General features: G+C 33.6%; 1 protein-coding gene and 1 long non-coding RNA gene across 2 annotated transcripts in view; one reads left to right on the forward strand and one right to left on the reverse strand.

Moving 5' to 3' along the window:
- Positions 1 to 21,976, forward strand: part of kl-3 (dynein heavy chain 8, axonemal kl-3) — a 286,847-nt gene that overhangs the window by 26,358 nt on the left and 238,513 nt on the right. Inside the window, 10 exon segments of the mRNA XM_087403530.1 lie at positions 6 to 192; positions 388 to 649; positions 873 to 1,112; positions 1,191 to 1,358; positions 1,820 to 1,961; positions 2,043 to 2,232; positions 2,581 to 2,699; positions 2,777 to 2,953; positions 3,144 to 3,761; positions 6,812 to 6,854. Of these exon segments, the coding sequence (XP_087259656.1) occupies positions 6 to 192; positions 388 to 649; positions 873 to 1,112; positions 1,191 to 1,358; positions 1,820 to 1,961; positions 2,043 to 2,232; positions 2,581 to 2,699; positions 2,777 to 2,953; positions 3,144 to 3,269 (1,611 nt within the window). The 3' untranslated portion in view covers positions 3,270 to 3,761; positions 6,812 to 6,854.
- LOC147911071 (uncharacterized) overlaps positions 7,823 to 21,976 on the reverse strand; it is an 82,272-nt gene continuing 68,118 nt past the window's right edge. Inside the window, exon 2 of the long non-coding RNA XR_015548292.1 lies at positions 7,823 to 8,508. This is a non-coding gene — a long non-coding RNA (uncharacterized LOC147911071). The remainder of the gene's footprint in view (positions 8,509 to 21,976) is intronic.

A 21,976-nucleotide genomic window follows, 5' to 3' on the forward strand; every position in this document is an offset into this window, starting at 1 on the left:
TGCAGGGTTTCTGGGTATTATGCCAGAATTGTCATTTAGGCTTGGAGTATATGACGGAATTGGTAAACTTTCTTTTAGAAATGGAAACGCCGCATCCAGACTTTCGCATATGGATCACGACGGAACCGCACAAAGATTTTCCTATTTCCTTACTACAGACGTCTATAAAATATACATATGAACCACCGCAGGGCATCTATTTCTATTTACTTAAATAAAGATCCCAGATAGCAAGCTAACGTCATTTGTCACTATTTGATGTCAAAATGACATTTATGACGATATTTTGATGTCAAAATGATGACAATAACATCTGCTTCCTACCAGGGATATATTCTTATGTAAGGAAGTAAGAGTGGCATAATCAAGGTGTGATTTCCACGTTAGGAATACGCGCGAGTTTATTGGCGACGTACAATAGTATGAATCAGGAAATATTGGACCAGTGTGACGCTCCGCAATATATACCACTGATATACACCGTATCATTCCTACATACCATTGTTCAGGAAAGACGGAAGTTTGGTCCCTTAGGATGGAACATACCTTACGAATTTAATTCCGCGGACTGGCTGGCATCTTGCATTTTCATGAATAATCATTTAAATGATTACGATCCGAAGCGTGGTATAAATTGGCAAAGCGTGCGGTAAAAGTTTAAATTATATCAGTTCCCAAGTAAAACAACAGGTTATGATAACATCAAAGTAACGTCAAAATGATATGATTGATGTGACTGATATGGATCGTAATTGAAAAATCATTTTTAATAATCAAGAGCTCTTTTGATGCCATCATGACTTTTTGTTCTACTTGTGCTTTTTTTTTCTTTCTCTTAGAGACTAATTCGCTCTGCATATTTGCATTTTCAGTTACATGATAGGCGAAGTGCAATATGGTGGACGCATTACAGATGACTACGATAAGAGATTATTAAATACCTTCGCAAAACTGTGGTTTACGGAAGCGCTTTTCGCGGAAGGTTTTGTTTTCTACAAAGGTTATCCACTTTTGGTATTAAAGCAAGTAAGCGACTATCTGAAGGCGATAGATATTATGAGTCCCGTGGATTCGCCACAAGTATATGGTTTACATCCAAATGCAGATATTACGTAAGATATTATCGCGAGAATTATAGATATGTAAGATCAGTTATGTAAAATAAATCAAAAAAATCATGCTTATCATAGGTATCAGAGTAACACCACACAGATTGTGTTAGATACAATAATATCCGTGCAACCGAAAGAAGCGGGTGCCGTTGGTGTAGAATCCCGAGAAGTGGTTGTTGGAAGACACGCGAAGGAAATGCTAGAAAAAGTACCGCAACTGTATGACATGTTTGAAGTTAAAGAAAGGTTAATCAATTATCTGTTGTCCTTCAATTATTTTAATTATTAATTATTTCAAATAAAGTAAAGAAGGAACTAATATGGTAGAGGCTTGGTTCTTTACTGTGTTAAGATGTTAGTAATATCAAATTGACAATTTCATTATGATATTATTATTATTATTTTAGTTTCAATTTATGATTGCGTTTCAAGTTCAGTAATAAGTGATATACAATAATTGTAATTTATACGCGACGTGTGCTCTTAGTACCAAGACATTACTGTGTCTCCTGATTTAAAAGATATATAGAATTCACATATAAAAGCATTATTACTGAAAATCTAGAATTCTTCTACTGAAGGTTTTTTCTTTATTTATTCGATTTAATTATATAGTGATTTAAATTAATTTATTATTATCAATTATTTTTTATAGTTTCTTTTAATAAAAATGATTAAGAAAATAATAAGTGCTTTAACTATCATAGATTGCAAGCCATGGATCATACCGCACCAATGAACATTTTTTTAAAACAAGAGATCGACAGAATACAGATAATTATAAAATTAATACGCATTATGCTCAAAGATCTTTTGTTGGCCATAGAAGGCATAATTATAATGAGCGAGGTAATTTTCTTAGGCTCCCCCTTATCATTACAATCATTATATAAAGCGCAGTAAGGTGAATAAATATGAATATATTTTCAGGACTTGCGAGACGTCTTCGACAATATATACGATGCTAGGATACCGAGGATCTGGAAGGCTCGATCGTGGGAGTCTGTTTCTTTGGGATTCTGGTTTACGGAATTGTTGGAGAGGAACCAACAGTTTTCGACTTGGCTGCAGAGCGGGAGACCATCAAAGTTCTGGATGACTGGCTTCTTCAATCCACAAGGTATTTAATATACATATTTTTATGTTGAACGCGTTCAACACAATATTAGAACCGTCGATGGTATTCTTTTAAAACTGCCGCAGATACCAATTTGATAATTTCTTATTCTTGTTTTTGATTAGTAAAAAGAAAGTTATTTTAATATTATTTATATTATTAAAATTATTTATGTCATATTCATATATATATTGTATTTTCAATATATTTTCAATGTATTTTTATACTATATATTTAATATAAAAAAGATAAAAATGCAAATAATTAGCGGAATCAAAATGGCACCATAAGCAGTTCTAGTGTTAATCAAATATAATAATGGCTCGACTAGCTTAAAAACGGTTTTTATAGGATTTTTAACGGCGATGAAACAAGAAATAACGCGGATGCACAAATGGGCTTTAGATAGTGTTATACTTCATAATGAAGTCTTAAATAAAGTAGCGGAAGAGATCAAGGCACCACCACCAGTATGCAATTGATAATTACACAATATATACACAAAATTACTTTACGATAATTAATGATATTGATGTTCACGAAATAGGAAGGTGTTTATATCTATGGCCTATTTCTCGAGGGTGCCGGCTGGGACCGAAGACATATCCGCTTGTGTGAATCGGCAAATAAAGTCCTTTATGTATTAATGCCAATAATACATATCTACGCTTTACATAATCTGGACAAGCTTCCTGTTCTAAATAAAGGCTTGAAATTATATCAGGTAAGTATAACACAAATTTCAATTTAATTATAATAATTAATTTAAATAAATGATTATATAATGATTATATAATCATTACAATTAATAAGAATAATTATTATAATTTAAAATAAAGTATAAAATACACAGTGCGATGTGTGTATATATATATATATATATATAATATATCTTTCAAACATTTTTTGCACAGTGTCCCGTATATAAGAAACCTCAGAGGACTTATATCTTGCTAGTAACATCGCTCTGGCTGCAAACTCTAAAACATCCTGATCACTGGATATTGCGGGGAGTCGCTTTGTTATGTGATAATAAATAATTTATTAGAAATAAAGTGATGTGAAGGTACACAAAAACTTTTTAAATAAATTTATATATTGACAAAATAAATCTCAAATTTTTTATTGGAGAATTAAACAAAATATTGGCGAATGTTAGCGGCTTTTGAAGAAAAGCGCTAAAGATTAACGATAAAATAATAAAAAATTTATTAATTTAGCGTTTTACGTCTCGATTTTCTCATTTGCTGGAAGTTTTTTGACTTCAAGGTTGGTCAATAAAAGTCGGTATTTTATCCTTCAACAAAATCTATGAGTTACCAACATGAAAGCAGTCGGTAAACAGAAAGTAGCGCGCTCTGTTCCGTAAAAAGCGAACTATGACGACATAAAATTCGAATCTAAAATCAAGCGTAATGCGACACGTAACGCGAAATGGGTGCTTCGTAAAATCTGTGCCGTTGTATTCGTAATCGCTCGAAATTAATCATATGGAAGTATGCAATCGGCATCGTTCCAACAGCGTTCGCAACGTGAGTAATTAATTGTGTTGTCCCGCATATTATAGGCAACGCGTTTTGTATTTTATCGAATCGAGTCGCTTTCGATCTCTCAATCATTACGCCATTATGGAATTTTTTTGGAAGATATTACAACTACACTTCAAAACGTCTTTTCCGACGAAAATTTTATTAGATGCAATATAATATACGTATGCTTGCTATATTTTGAGTAAAATTTTCTTCAGAGAGGACATTTTGGAGTATAATCTAGAATTATAATTAAATAATACATTATTCTAATTAAATAATACAATCACATAAAGTTGTGATAAAATATCACTTGTATTATCGTTATAATTTCTGATCGTTATAATTTTTAAAATGATCCCATCAACCGCTAACATTCAATATCTTCTTTAATTCACTTGTTCAATGCACTTGTTAAGAAAAATGGTGACAAAGTCACGTTTTAAAATGATTTCTTATTCAAATATTTTGTTCTAGTCGAATATAAAATGAGGCCTTTATTCACAATTATTATATAAATCTTGTATCGAAAAACCAGACTCATAATAAAGTATTGATTTGAGATAGAAATGATTCAACAAATGCAGCATTTTGATTAATGATAAATTAATGTTATGTTCAGCGAATTATGAAAAGTGGTGGTGTGATGTGGAGGCCTCACAGGTCTATTTTTAAAATTTATTTGTTGCACTCACAAAAACACGGCTAATCGTAATCGTAACTTTGCACTTTCGATTTTAATCAAACATGATGTATGTTTTTCTATTATACAATATTGTGACCAGAAATTAACGTGAAGAAAGTATGAAAGCTTATAATTCCTATCCATAAATCATATAAATTAGAACTAACGGAATTTTAAATGGCAAAAAATTTTATCAAATTATATATATAAAAAAAACTTCAAAATTTACATTCTGTATAACTGACAAATATAAAATGAATATAATTATGTAATTATGTGTGTGGTTGTACTTATTAATTAAATATGATGTTTCATTCACGTTTCATATACACAATTTATAACTAAAACAATTTGAAAGTGAACGCTGGAATTCTTACGTAACGAGTAATAATTATAACTAAACAAATACGAGTAATAAAATCAAGTTAATGGTTAATCATCCAAAAAAATAAAATCGAAATTCAGCATTTGCGTGCGCAATATATTTCAAATGCAAAAGTCCAATAAAATATAGATATCAATGATATATCGCAGTCTTCCATTACTTTAATTATTTGATCCGCATATTACTCCGCACTCTCTATTTGAAAGGGTCGAATAAATTACGTATCGAAAATTCGAAATGCCAGATATATTAGAATTTCAGTTTCAAGAAAATAATTGTTATTCATATAAAATATTAATAATATATATATATATATATATATATATATATATATATATTATATATAATGATAATAAACAAAAAAAAGTAATAATAATAATATAGGTATATATATATATATATACACGTATATAAAATTTATAATTCTCATCTCTTATCGTTACTCAAAATAAATAAATCAGTGAAGTACTTCGATAAATTTCCGATATATTTACACTGCCGTTAATCGCGGGAGTTAATTAAATGCGAGTTGATGGTAGTTAACTGCTTGCAGAAAATAATAGTGTTTTGAAGAAATATTATGTAACAGTAGAGCAACAGAGTGGCTTTCCTGTCGACACGAATCTCATCGTGCGAATGACAATACATAGTGGCTTTGCGACTGATATGTATTATATTTAAGTTATATCTATATATATAATATATAACAGTGTTGCGATACGACAGCGCGCAGCGAACGTTACTAAAACAAATATCAAAACCATATACCAACCAGTCTCACATTATCACAAATGAAATAACTATATACTGAATATTCTGTTCTTTGTATTTCAAACTAATTATTAACACATAATTAATATAACGTTGCTTCTTGTTACTCGATTCAGTGATTCACATATTATTCCGCACTATCAATCTCAAAATAGTAATAGCCAAATTACATTAGCATAGAAATTTAAAGCGTGATACAATATTTATGAGACAATTATTGCGACATTTGGATTTAAATATATACCATATTGATTTTAAATATATAGGGTGTTAAAAAAAACCATTCAGCATTCATATGATAAATAGTACATACTGTGCACTATTCACCATATAAATGCTAAATGGTTTTTTTAAACACTCTATACAGTATTTAAACCCAATGCCATTAAAAAGAGTATTATTACCTATAAATATCGTGAAATTATAATCCATAATTTACATCCTCTGTCGTTTCGATTTTTACTTTACTAATGTAAGTCGTAAGGAATATCTCAATTTGTTTCGAAAAACGTCATTACGTCGAATATTCCATTTTAAATTAATTTTAATAAATAAGCCGATACTCTCTGCAAATATTTTGGGCTTTGTTTTGTAATTGTAAATTTATTAGCATCTTCTAAATTAACGATTAATTCTGTTTAAATAAGAGAATATTTTAAATACTATTGAATCCTAATTCTCATGAGAGAATTTGCGTCAATTCGGTCGACATCTATATTACTAACAAAAAGAAAAATGTGTGTGTAATTATTATATACTTTTAGTAACAGTTTGAATAGTTGATTGCAGATACTGTTTAAGAAGAATTGTTAAACCTATTATTGAAGTAATAAAGTTTATTTTTATTTTAATTAAAAGACTATTTTATTTGAATTAATTTATTGTTATTATTCAAGGGAGAATTAAAGTTATGATGTATGTATATACAATTCTTTTTCAAGCAATTTATATTGAATCGTAAGAAATAAAATTCAGACTATATCTTAGGACAAACTTTGAGTATCTTAATCGAATTGCAAATATGACATAATAATAAGTTCAACTTTCAAGATCTATTTGTTAAATGATATTACTGAAGATTAATTTTGTTTCTGAGCAAAAATATTGTAATATGAATCTGAGATTCATATTTACAATAATATTTAAGACTTATTAGTTATAGTTTGATTAATTTGCATTTTTGTAATAAAAACTTTATTATTATTGTTTTAGTGCTTGAGAGGAGTGAGAGGAAGAACGAGGTCTGGCAACAAGAGTAAGTCGTATAATAATTTTTACAAGTTTTTGAGAGAGAATCTTGTCTTTTAGATGCACATTTGTACGATAATATTTTTTTTTTCGTTATGATACTGTTTGTTATATTTTTTTTATTTATTCATTGTACTCGACAGTTTTGAGAAAATTGAGTGCTACTGATTATGAATACTAATTCGAATCATTCTGTATTTTATTGTGACATTTGCGTAATCCGCTTAAAAAGTCTTTGACATTTTCTCAAGAAACAATTCATGAAACAACTTCTTGAGAATTATTCTTTTTTTCTAAAATATATAAAAAGTATAAAAAATTTAAAACTATTATTTTGATGTTCCGAAAGCGTGGTATCTTATTTATAATAACGAGTAAACTGCTCAAGTTGTAATGAGCGAAGTATTTTTTATCGTTGAAAGATTCTTTTTGGGAATTAACCGTTATTAAGTCCGTTAGTCTTTTTGCCTTTTACAATCGACGTTTATAATTTGAAGTACTTCACTGAGCTCGTTACGCGGGATGCCACTTTGGCTATTAATTCGGCGGTTTGCCTCGGCGAACGAAATGCGCGTGTGAACTGCATTGGTGGGCTTAAATTAGCGCAAAGGAAGAAAATAGTGAAACATTTTGTTCCGCAGTTTCCCATTACGTTCTATGGCTTTCAACGTATCGTCGTGTTATCCAGCTGATATATCTCGTATGTCTATCCACCCTTGCGCCACCGTTAATAGCAGGCAATTTCGTGTTCCCTCGGCTAACCCGTGTAATTGAGCCAATGTGTGTTAATCAGAGGCGCCTCATTTGCCACGGGGAATAGTCCAAATTGCTTTTGTTACCTGGAATATCTTGGTATGTTGCAATGCCTATATTGATTCAGGAAATTGACATTGCCTGAAATATGCAAAACATATATAGTCGCGCGAATTACAAAACGCAATGAACGCTGTTTTATCTCACAACATAACACCATACTCCTCCGATAAAATATATTCTACTTCTTTGTTTTTACAATAATGTGTTTCACTTTGTGCAAACAAATATATTCATTTACAAAATATCTGTATATTTACAGCAAATAATGCTACGTGCGATTAAAATGTTTGCTTTTGTATACTTTCCACCTTATTTTAATGTAATTCACGATAATGCCGAAACAGAGAGACAGTAAATATTTTACGTGGGATAAATAGCCTGCGACAAATTTTTACGATTTCAGTACATATCTCTGTTGCATTTGTAATATTTCTGTCATTTTGCAAAAATTTTATTTGCATATAAAATGCGCAATATCTGTTGTTATCGACACATATATTTGTCATTGATGAAATTTTAATAAAATTACAAGGATAACACCTATGATTTAATCCATTGATTGAAAATCGTTATGGTAATTACGATTCTATTAATAGAGATCTACGATGCAGACTCTAGTTTAATGTATTAGTACTAACTACGTGTGCGCTAGAGCCTAGCACAATAATGTACTATTGCCAGGGGATCACATTGGTCCGAGTCAGCGCAGTTAATTTTCGATAGTACCGAATCACCCTCGTGGTAATTGTCGTCCATGACTTCAACTGCTAGTTGTCTTTGTCTACTTGTTCTATTCGAAAGCAGCACGGTTTGACTTCTGCGGCTGCACTAGGAACTGCATTGTACTGGAACATTACAGAAATTTAATTTTCTTGGTACGAATAATGTACATTTTAAAATATAAAGACTTTTTTAATCATTTAAATAGAAAAAGAATCTTTTAAACGTTCTACCTTCAAAATTTTTAATCTTAAATATTTGAACGTATAAAAATTACGTATTATAATTATTAATTAAAGCTTCTGATTTGACTTAATTTTAAACAGCTTTTTTTTAATTTTTTAAATAAAAAAATTGTTCAGTACTTTTTTGCTTTTTTTGTCTGAAATACTAATGCTACTTTGCACTTTTTCAAGAAATTCGATAAATAATTATTTCATTTTAATTTTTACTGAGCTGCAATCTTTGAATCTCAAATGTAGAGAACGAAAGAAATTTTAACACATTTTATTTTATAAAAAAGTTAATTTTTTTAAGGTTGGATTATTCCAATAGGAGAATTAAAATGAATTCTGTCTTGCAAGAAAGAATTGAAATGGATTTAAAAGTCGGGAAACCAACCCGGAATTTAAATCTCGCATTATGAAATATTATTCATAGTATGATTTAAATTTCGTGGCACGGATCGCTGTCAATCCTCCTAATTTAAGTTTTTAAACGATTTGTTATGTTGAATTACTGTATTTTTTAATATTTATATTTTTAGACTAATTTATTAATGATTATTTTTTTATTATCTATCGCAAAACATCATTATGATATGCAAGACATCTGTCTATTTTTTATTACCTATCGTAAAACATCATTATGATAAATGTAAATAGCAATGTGATTAATTAAGACCTTATATTAATAATAAGAAAGCTTCGATTATAATGAAATTTATAATAAAATTTATCATAATTGAAGTTTATATATAAGATATTTGATAAGTAACGATAAAACTCTCGCATAGGGATAAAGCGGATTAAATTGAGTCGAAAAGTCCTTTACTGCCATTTTATAATTTTCGCAATAATTAACAAGATATTAATTACCAAATATCGCCGAATATTGATTTTCAATAATTTTTTACTCAAATACTATTAACTTTACAGAAAAACGGCAAGTGATAAAAATTATTAATTTTCTTCTCATAGAGTTCTGAGAATTTTTTTAGAATTTTTTAGTACCGCATTTTTTCATGTTGGTAAAAATAGTTGACAAGAACAAAATGCAGTACCAAAAAATTGACAAAATTCTGAAAAAATTCTTAGCGGTCTATAAGAAAAAAATTAACAATTTTTCTCTTGCTGTTTTTCTATAAAATTGATAATACTTGCGTAAAAAATTATTAAAAACTGATATTCAATTTTTAGTAAATTGATATCTTGTTAATTTATCGCGAAAATTATAAAATGGTAGAGGACTTTCCCGCTCAATTTAGTCCGCTCCCTATGCGAGAGTTTATCATTACTTATCAAACACCTTGTATATAAAAGTTTTATTGCATTTCTTGTACTTTTCTGTAGAGATATAAATCAAACCTGACATAAATAAAAGGAAAACGTGACTAAAACTTTTATTTCTATTGTTCCATTGTTTTTATATATCTCAACAAAGTTTTGCTATAATGAATTTAAGCGATAAATTTGGCACAGTTTAGAAATTTTTATAATTATCTATCTATTTCATAAATACGTTCCTTCAAAAGTGTTGCAATTATTCTTTTCGAAAATATCTTAATTTTTAATTTTAATAATTTCTTCTTGTTATGTACATAAACAATAAAAAGATGTGAAGGGCATACGTATATATATATATATATATATATATATATATATATATATATATATGTATTTTTTTATACGTATTTATCTAGAATTTTTATATAATTAATATAGTATATTATAGTTCTTTTACACGTTTAATATCGTCTTTGACTCTTATGTGCCCTTCACATTTTTTTATTGTTGAATAACTAAGAGTCCTTTACTTATTGTTGTTTAATTATATGTATATATATATATATATATATATATATATATATATATATATAAATAAAGATATTTCTTGTAAATCTTATACTGGTCAAATAAAGCGATTGAATTTGATAGATATAATCGAATAATCGTATAGCTAACAAATAACGTGTAAAAGTGGCAATACCCAAGGGATTTTTTGTTCCCTGCATCATTAAGGAATAATGTACGAAATACTCGCCAATGTAAGGTTCCCTAAATTACCTTTCCCTCAAGACCGTTTCTATCATTAAGCAAGAGATCTAATTTTCTGAATATAGACCCGTTAATATTTATTACTACTAGATAATTCACTTATCTGTCCTTTTTTTAGAATAACTTTTTTTTATAAGTTTTTTTATTTAAGTTTCATTTATGTGTTATTTTTCATTTTATTTCTTTCAATTATTTGGCTTTATTTTTATATATAACTATATTGTTTCTTTAGCATTATAATGTATAATAAATATACTCTACATTAAAAACTAACATCGCATGCAATAAAAGAGTTATGCATTTATAAACTAATATTTCAAAGAATATATTACAGCATTAAAGCAATCAGTATTAATATTAAAATTTGACATAACATTTACTTTTAACTTTAATATAACGTATAATGCAAAAATATTCATGATAATAATATTTAGTATTTTTGCATCTCGTATTTTTACGCAAAGCTATTGTCGCGTGAAGGTTCACGGCGACACCGCGAACATGGCGGTGGCCATAATTCTGTCGACGCGAAGCGTAGTATAGCCGAGATGACATTTGTTATCTCGCGCAGGACACATGAGCGTCTGGGAGAAGTTTTCTACTCCTCTTAATCGTCGGTCGACTCAGAGGCTCGGAAGTTTCTTTTCTCCATCGCCCAACTCGTCGCATTTACTTCCAGCGAAGATCGCAGCAACTTTTCCTTAATATAACTAAATGACTGGTCTGAAGGCCGTCGAGAGAATGTTCTCGCGAAAGTTGGTGCCGCGAAGATGAAGAAGCCGTAACAGTTCCGAGACCTGCTCACGGATTAGATCAGTTTACCGAGATGATGTACCGGTCTTACGTAACCGTCACGATTGCTTACTCGAAGACTCCTTCGAAAAATGTTCTATATAATGCTTGATAAGATTCTTCAAGAGTGTCTTCGAATCGTAGTTACTTGTTGCCAAATGACAGAACTAGGATATTTGGAAGTACTATGTTTCACTTTGATGTGTTTTATGTTTATATTAAAATCGTATTTGTTTATTTAATTTGAGAAGCGAATTTTATTTTAATAGGATTATAAAATATTGTACCCTACGTAGAAAATGAAAAATTGCAATATATATATATAAATTAATATATTAATTTATTAATATATTAAAAATTATAACGTAAAGTGTTACATCAAATTTTGATGTTAATTCTTTCAAAACTGTGACGCGTTTCTCGAGGAAAAATAAAAATAGTTTTTCAAAATTATGTTGTTAAGGAAAAGATAAGTTTTATCGATTAAACTAAATATATTTATGTTTGAAGAAAATAAGTTTGAGTAACTGTGGGTTCGTCAGCAAGAAATAAATGATTAATAACGAATATCTGTTCTTTCGTTTAAATGTCTAGTGTTGTACATCGTACACTCATCAGAAGTATCGGTCGCGCCATATCAATTGCGCCCTAATTGCATTGCGCGCCCGGCCGCAATAGATCGTCCGGATAGATTCTCTTTGTTCGAAAAGGGAGAATTCTCGTTGTGCTCGTTATCCCGATCGCGGGCGAATCTTATCTTCTTTGTGGTCGGTCCAGCCGCGCGTGCCATAAATCTCGGTGCAAGAGAAGCGGTCGGGCAGTGTTACGTATGCGGGACGAGTCTGGTCGTGCAACAACCCCCTTGTTTCGAGTCTGCCGCGTCACCCTTGAGGCTAGCTCTCCATTCTGACGGTGACCACCATCTCTAGCTTGGTCTCGGGGCCAACTCGAGATTCTGTTGTGCCTCAGAGAGAGGCAGAGAGAGAGAGAGAGAGAGAGAGAGAGAGAGAGAGAGAGAGGAGGGGGGGAGAGAAAGAGAGAGAAGGAGAGGGAGAGAGTGAGCTTTCAGTTTTCGTGGTATGTGCGGTCACCAAACACGTTAGCCGCGTATGCATGTCTCAGAACGGCGAACGCGTCTCACAGTGGTCCCACTGGTATGCTGGGGACAATAATCGTACCGTCGAGGATGCGCAAACATTGTGCATATATGCACCGCATGACAACGTTTGTTGGTAGCTGATGTGAGCGTCCTTTGCACAGAAATTGTCACGTGTCTTGCTCTCTTTTCTCTCTCTCTCTCTCTCTCTCTCTCTCTCTCTCTTTCTCATTCTCACTCTGTACCTCATTCTTCCTCTGTACTTACACTCTCCTTCACGGTTGTACGCTTGCCACCGTTTGCATCGTATTCCGGGATATGCCGGTCTATATAGTTACCGGCAGGACATCGTGTTCGCTTTTCTCGTATATGGACATTTTCTGACTTCAGTATGCGATTCTTTTCATCACGTAGCTCGCTTCCTGCTAGCGACGTTGCTGGACATTCAGCATTTCACGATTTCGTGAAATATAAAATCCATGCGCGTTGATTGCAATATTTTCAACGAAACGGGATTTAAAGAAACGAAAAAGAAAAAAGAAAAAGTGTTATCGTTGATTTGTGCTTATCCCGATGAGATAGTTCGTCTTTGAATCCTAAAGAAAATTGAAAAAGTTTGCATAATAGCAATGGAAGGAGAGATCAAAAGAAAAAGAAAGATATAATTTATCGAACAGTATTTAACACTTCGATATCATCGTTTCTCTTAACCGAGGCCGTTTACTCGCTGGCTTTACATAGCGTGGAGTTTCCGCAGCAATTATTATGCTAACGAATGTACCCGCGCGCCTTTATCCTACCGCAGCGCACCCACCGGATGGCTGGCTGGTTGGTTGGCTGGCTGGATTGCGAAAATTTGCAAGAAGGACCGCGGGTAAAGGATGCGGTTGTAACTTGTTCTTTTTTCCTCTGCAGACAACTCTAATTGGGCAGTGGTGCGCAGAGAAAGGGCGTACTCTCGCCGGGCGCATACGAAACGTTTAAAATTAGCCGCGGCGCCACGATTTAGATGTTAGCATCCACTTTCCAGATATCAGTATGGCTCCAATTTATTTTCTGCGGCATTTCCGACGCCGAATTCGCCCGACTCGCGCGTCACCGAAACAAACAAATTTCCGCTATCGATTCGTCCGCACGAGGCGCGATGTAAACCTGCGGAAATTCGCCCGACTCAAAATTCTTTCTCGATAACGCTGCATCGACACAGTGCGTGACTTATCGAAATTTTTCCTTGTTGCGTTGCGGAGAGAAGAACCCAACTCGTCGAAGTTCCGACAGCGCGCAACGTTGGAGAGCACTGAAAAATATTTTTGATATTCTCGTTGCCGAGATATTTATATCGCGATATAAAGAAATCTGTCTCTTGCATCCGAAAAGAAAGATTATGCACGTGGTACACTATTGAAAATCGTTCCTTGAGAAATACTATATATTGCATAAATATAATTTCCGTTAAAAGTTTGGTTAACGTACTATTAAAATAGAAAATAAAAAAAACTTTTAAATAAATTCTACATCTTATATCTTTGCTAGTAACCTTTTAGACCTTTTAGACCTTTTAGATAGATTACTGGTAGCGTTTCCATTTGAAAAATGCTATCTCAATTTCGTTATAAGTATGCATTTTCAAAATTGCTTCCTTACATATGCCTTAATCGCACGGTTAGCAGTTTTTTCTTTCCTATATAATCGAACTAATTCTCTTTCTTTCTGTAATTTTTAGTAAATCAAACAAACATTTTTATAAAAGTGAATTCTAGTTTCCTTTATAGGTTGATGTTTTTAGTAGTAATCTTGTTTTCTTGGTATATTGTTACTTCTCGCTACACGTGCAAGTGATGGCTCTCGTACAAAATCCATATTTTTTCGTTTCAAAAAATTAATGGGCACACCGACGGATTATTTTTACAAGCTACAGGATGACGTTGAAAGGACGAGTAGCGTCAATGCCTGACTTTGTCGTTGTCGCCAGGGTTCACATTACAAGAAAAACTCGCGAATAGGAGAGAAAACGAGTGCGTCTCCGACGCGAAAAGGTACGCGACAAAATGCATATTGTCTGTGACGTACGCCATTAGCGGAATATATTTGCAACCCCTCCGGCATATGTACGGCAAATGAACAGTCTACCGCACGGTAGAAATACATGTGCGAATAGTAAACGTTTTCCCAGAATTCCACATCGCACCTGTTATTGTAAGCGTTAATGCAGATTTTAAAGCCGCTCTATAGAATCGGTACTTCGTATGCAGACTCGTCACATCGCGAAAAGCCTTTTACGAATATTCGGTAAAGCTAGTACATGGTTGTCACATTTTTTGTAACATCTGTTTCTATTGCTAGTTTATTAGTTTGTTAACGTCATAACTCGCAAGAGAATTTTTTTTCTGTCGCTTTTAATTTCGATGCCAAAATCACTTTTGCATGAATATGAAAGCTGTATTGTTAAATAATTTCATAATGCCAATATCCAATTTGAATTATTTTTAATAATTTCTATAGGTCGCCATCGCTCCTGCTCCATATGTCATTAATTTAACTAAAATAATGAAATTCAAGAAAATTTATTAAATTTAACTCAAATTTATTATTTACGATCAAATGCATACGTTAATATGAAAGTTATTTACTTTGAAATTAACTAAAGAAATGGACTGATTTATCCAAATATTATATAACCTCAACGAGAAATTATGAAGATACAAAACTCACCAGTAACTCCAAAATCCTCTTTGATTTATATCTTGATATAAGTGTGGAAGTTAAAAATAAAAAAAAATTATTTAACTAAAGGAATTAATTTTCTATGTTTTCTGTTTGTTACTTCAATATCTTGATCACTTTTATATCAAACATAAATGTAGAAATCACAAAGTTAAATTTATAATGTCAATTAATTATATACAATTTGAGTTATTTCTATAGGTTGCATTGCGCCTGCTTCATATGTCGTTAATTTAATTAAAACAATGAAATCAAACGATTTAATTGAAGGAAACATATTTTTGACTCACAAATTTAATTGATTAATAATTTAAATATAGGTGTAATACCAAACGTTGTTTACTTTGAAACTAACCACAAAAATGGATTGATTTACATTTATCTAAATGTCATACTTTAAGGAGAAGTTGAAGTAACTTATTTACTATTAAATCCATCAGCTGGTGGGAGTAACTCTAAAAATTCACTTTTACATATATGAAAGTTAAAAAGAACAAAATGTTATTTAACTCAAGAGATTGGACTATCATTAGGTTGTTCCTTTGATATCTAATAGTGCAGTTCGAACATTATTCATGCTAATTTCGGATTGTTCTGTTTGGATTTTTGTAGAATCAGATATATACAATATATATATATATATATACTGCTTTATAAATTTTAGCGTGACGTTAATATTTTCGGTTATATCGCAATTGATGTCACAATTTCTTCTATTTTGACTTCTATTTTAATCTCTATTTTATTATTAGATCGATTTCGAAGCATAATACGAATCGACTGTACTTCGAATGCTATTACTTTATCGACCGACGGCCGGAAAGATAGGTGTGAAAATTGCGTCAGGACTCATTGCCGCTACCATCTCGCATATTCTTCTGCCGTTCGCGCGGGCACTAACTAATCTGATTAATATCCGATTTGGACGATGGATAATGAAAACGGCAGGTACGCCATGACACCTACATCCACAGGTGGCCAATTAATTTACAAGCGCACACACTTTACGTGACATCGACATATCCCGGGCACGAAGTCAGATCTCCCTTTGATCTGCGACCAGGTACGGGGACGCGATCCCTTTGTGCGTGTGGCCGCACAATACATACACGCTCGATATGCAGCGCATCGGCATTTTCGTTGGAATTTCGGTTTCGCATCGATCGGAAGTAGCGAGCGTTATCGTTACACGCGGCGCGGAAATGCAGTGCATTTCGCTATTGTTCGCCACGACGCGACGTGATAGGCGCCGTGATGTTCGACCGTCGATGTCGCGCACGAACTTTCGTTTACTTTGCCATAGCTCCCGGTTTAATAATCGTAATGGAAATAGGTGCGGAGACCACGTGGTAAAAGCCGCTACCTTTTGATAAAGTTCGCGGTTCGCACATCGCATCGCGCAAGTAAATAACCCGTCGCCGCCGCCGCCGTCGCCGTCGCCGCCGCCGCCACCCATTCTTGATTAATCAATAAAGCGCTTCACGATGCTCGAAATTACGAGCGTGGATTACGAGCAGCGACGAATCAGTCATAAATCCTGCGACGCGGCATGGCGCGCTCGTACGAACGACCGTTTTCATGAAATTTAAAACGGGGGGATTACAAACGGAGATATTTTTTACGAGGACGCGCGCTTTATCGGGACATTTTTGCGCTCGATCGGCCGTGCCGCTTTTTGTTGCATACCGACAGTCAGTTTTGCGTTCGAATAATTTCGGCCGTTTGTTGTTACGAATGTTGCGGCGCAAACCCATCATGATTTACTTTATAGAATTTATTTGTGTTTTAAACAATAAATGCGCGCAACACATCTTACGGAGATTGTATCACATTTATCATATATACGTCCATATATGACGCGATATTTTCTCTTTTAAGATTGGTTCTTTCTTCCGGATTTTTAGACATCGTGATTGTTTTTCCTTGTTCGAATTATTTCGCTCCACTAGGCGCTCATTGACCGCGAGATCAGTAAGAGTAGGATTGAAATTGCATCCCTGAAACTGGACAGAACAATAATTTCTCGAAACCCTCTGGGGAATGAAGGGAAACGAAGGGAAGTTTCTTCGGGATAAAAGGAATTGTCATAAGGAAAGAAGCTGCGGAAAGAAACTTATCTTTGCGAAAAAATTTACGAACCGTCAATTTTTTCCATTAGCGAATAGTTTGACATTAATTTGCGTGATAATGTTACAATTTTAATTTTACGAAGGATAATATATTGCATCAATCAAAATTACTGTGAATGAAAAGATGTTATAAATAACTTAATGAATGAATATCTAAATATTTTAAATTTTTATGTTTTAGTGCATTAAATGTAGTGAATTAAAATTCCTTAGATGTATGAATTGAAGGGAAACCAGTCGACTCTCTCTCTGTAAGATTATAAATTATGTCTCTTTGAGTGTTGTGGGACAGATCTTATCAATTTTTTATGAGTGATGATTTCTTTCACAATGTAGTTATTTTACATATTAAAATATATGAATACGTTATTTCTACCGTTTTAATAATATAACACATCGGGACATCACCAAGAAAAACGATAGTGATGGCAGACGGTTTAAGTGCTTTTGCAGCATGCCATCGTGGTCTCGCAAATCACTCGAGGAAGGTTGCGATAATAGTACCGCTTTAACGCGGCAAAATATCGTTAGCCCTTCGCCACGTTGTTAGCCTCCATTAAATTGCCTCAGCACGATGACAAAGCCGACACCTCAGGATCGAAAGAAATTTAATAGAGGATATTACGATAACAGCGCGTGAAAGATGCAAGACTCGTCGTGCCCGAAAGACGGAACATAGATGACGAGAATTAAATTTCAGTATGTGATATTGTCGCGACACTTTGAATTTAGCGAAGCGCTCGGGCTTGATAAGGGTATCTCTTACATACAAGCCTTAAAATATCATATCGCATTTATTCTTCGCTAAAATAAACGAGTAAATGATGAATAAGCTTCCTTTTATATCATATTCTCGCTTGCGATAAAAACTTGAATATTTAATAATATTCAAAGAATCAATAAAGTGAGCAATAAAGACAGATATAGAGATACGATTATTGACTTCTTGTGAAAATTTGTTGTACCTTCTATTAAAAAATAGCAAGAAATATTGTGTTGTTGATAAGAGTGATTAGTGAAGAAATGCAGAGATCTCACTCTGACAAGAAGCTCAATCTAATTAAAAGCTAAAATGAAGTGGTTGAGAATTATCTGGCGCCAATTATTATTCAGTTTACTCTATTTACATTTAATAGTATCTACAACTCTCGGAGATTATACAATACGATCCTTTTGTATACATAATGTAATTAAATCCACGCCCGCATATGTGTTCGTGATTTTTTGAACAAGACTTCGAGCTGGGACAAAACACAATCTTCGGACACGAGCGAGAAACAAATAACCTGAGAGAGATGGAAAAGAAAGATAGAGTGAGAGGGAGGGAGAGGGAGAGGGAGGGAGAGAGAGAGAGAGAGAGAGAGAGGGAAGGTAGTAGTATAAGGGCATAAAGCCGAGACGGCGATGTCGTGCGCGAGGACGAGGGACGGCGTGAGGCAAGGGCGCGGTATGCGTCTGTGAAATTCAACCAAGCTGTTCCGCTGGTAATAATGGACGAGAGGCAAGCGTTGAAATGCAAATTAGAGCGCGGGTCGCGGACAGCTTGATACATGTGCGGGGATTGTGGTTTCGCGCGATGCGCACCGCCGCCTATACTCGCGGAATAAAGGAGTTTGTTTTGGAATTTTGCTCGGTGCACAGAGAGGGAAGGAGGAGGGGGAGGGGGGTGGCACTATATAACGTCACGCGTGCAGGTTACGCTTTCCTTCCAACCCACCCCTTTTACCCTTTCTCACTCTCTTTCTATTACAACTCTCATTCTCTTTCTCGCTTACTTCGCCCGTGCATCAAGCGCGCATTTGCGGATAGCATTCGTCACCGACGAAGGGACGCTGGAAATGATCGTTGATCGTCGCATGCGAGCGTCCTGTAAACTGTCCTTCATGCCTGCGGTTGTTGTGACAAAACGTGCAATTTCCATGACGGTCTATGCGATAATATAACGTGGCGTTACGGTGCTTGTTACGTCAGCGATGGACGGAAATGAAAGGATATCGAGAGAGGAATCGGATGAGAGAGACGCCGTGGTCCGTTTCTTCGCAATGGTCGACGAAGCGGCGCCGTCGTTCACGCACGGAATGAGAATTGAAATCGCTTCGATCGACTGGATATTTTTTCTTTCTTTTAGATCGTGAGTACGCATTCGAGTCGTATGCGAGTCGCAATTTTATTATCATCTCTGTTTCCACCTTATTGGCGAACGAAATAATTTTACGTGTATAGCTATTGGACTGGATAGTGGACACGCTATCAGACAAATCGCTGCAGCAATTCTCCATGAGAGATGATGCCAACATTGCCAACATTCTGATGTGTCTGTAATAGTATTGCGACCTTTTACGAGAAACTCATTTTAATATTGTCTGTACAAACGGACGTTGTAATATTTTTACTATTCTTGCTTGGAGAATTCTGTTGAGAAACATAGTCAGAGAAATTTTCAGATCTGATTCTGTAATGAATATCGCAAATTTTAACTTTCGATAATATTGGAAGTATTTTACAATTTTACTGCGCGGGAAAGATCAACAGAATTAGTTTTTGTTCGAAAGAATATCTCAAGTAAGCGCCAAGAAAAGATATCATTCGATGAAGTTTTTGTGACAGCAGCGTACTTGAAATATAGCACTGCTGTGTAGCGCCATGAATTTCCTATCAACATCGTGAATTCTGAAACCCTTCTCTTGAGATTTGTGGTTTGAAGATAATGCCTTTTGAGTTTCTGCACCTTGGAGATTTTAACTTTTGGGATTGCGGCTATGAGTATTACAGCACGAAACCCCAAGTTGTAGAATCAAGGCTAAACTTACAACCAGTTAAACTTATTTGTTAATAACAATTTCGAGTTTCGAGATTAGACGGACAGGAATCTCGCCGATATAACTATCTATATTGCATTCTTCATCTAACTTATGAAATAATATCAATAGATCAGTTTAGGGCTGTTCACTTAGCGCTATGAATGTTTCAAAGCATTTAATTAACTAATCACAAAGTAATCTGCGTTTTGAAATGTTTGTAGCATCAAGTGGACTGTCGCATAAAATACACAAAGAATTGAGCGAAAATACTATAAACGAATATCTACACAAACTTTATTAACCTCATAAAATCAAATATGTAACAAGATAAGGAAATCTCCAGTTAATAAACTTGCGCAATGCAATCTTTTCTGGATATATCAAAGTCACCGGGAAGTTTATCTCGTGCCTTGAAAGTTATATTTTCATTTGTGCCGGGAGGTAAGTTATTAGCATTCGCTTTTGCAGGATTCAAACCGGTTGTTCGCCATCTGCAATATCCCACGGCAGTGCGATGCAATTCGTGAAATCGAAAATATCAGCATCGCAAATCCGAGGTCGCGTGCGCTATCTTCCTCATGGAATTTATCGTTATGGTAACGCAACCTGGAAGCCGCTTGGCGTGAGGCTTCCGGGCCGAGTTCCCGATTTCCGTATCAAATGGCGAACTCTTTCCTGCGGTCACACCGTGAATTTATGACCTTTAAGGCGCGGCAATCTGAGATGGTCAGTTCTATTTTCGAATTATATATATATAGTTATTCCTGGAGAAATATCAATCCTTTCTTACAAGAAAGCCTACTCCGATTTTGATAAGCTTTGAATATTGTTGTTTTATTAAATAAAAATAAGGGATACATATTTTTTTTATAAGACCTTAATCGCACTTTTAAAAGATACAACACCCTTTTGAAGAAAATCAGTTTCTTGTTAGTTATTATTGCAATATCGTGATATATGTCTTTATTCAAAGATTTATGGTATAAATCGTGCATAAATTAATAAACTATTTTAATAATATGTAATAATGTCTGGAGAAAAACATTGAAGATATAAATGGGATACTTTATCTTTATGTCAAACTTATTTATCTTTATGTTAAACTTAATTTTTAATAACTTATACCTGACAGTTTTTATAAAAAATTTTCTCGACAAAAATTATCGTAAATAATATCTTAAAATTATTAATAGATATCCGAGATTTTTTTTAAGTTTTCTCTATTCTGTTCTAAATGTCATCACAAATTTTATTATTATTATGTATCATAATTAGTCGAGCTTAGAAGCATTAAATCTTGTTATCTGTGTCATCGTATCTAAGTTTTTGTGCAAATATTGCAAATCTGTAACTAACATAATTTGTAATACAGCTGTTTCATCACTAATATTGCAAGGAACGATGTAAGGTAGATTAAATTGCACGATATACGTTACAATTATTTTTTTTTTTATATTTGTTTAATCAAGCAAAATTGAAAGGATAGGAGGTTATGACTCTTGAGAAATGCGCCCTTGCCTGGAATTTGTGCAGATGACAGTGAATTAGGTGTCTTTTGCTACAATAACCCATAAACATTCCTCCTTCCTTGCATCGCGTATTTATCATCCTGTCCAAGTAATATGCCGCGGGGCGGCCCATGCACGTATATTCTCATCGGGTACAGAGATGAATGCACGCTACGGTGATTCGTTTAGAACGTAAAACCCAAGTAATAAAATTGTTGACGACGACTGTTCGATCGAGTACAACATTCGTGAACAATGGAGGAATCG

Source organism: Acromyrmex echinatior, chromosome 1 (genome assembly GCF_024713525.1).
Source record: "Acromyrmex echinatior isolate Ae372 chromosome 1, ASM2471352v2, whole genome shotgun sequence".
Classification (NCBI taxonomy): Eukaryota; Metazoa; Arthropoda; class Insecta; order Hymenoptera; family Formicidae; genus Acromyrmex; species Acromyrmex echinatior.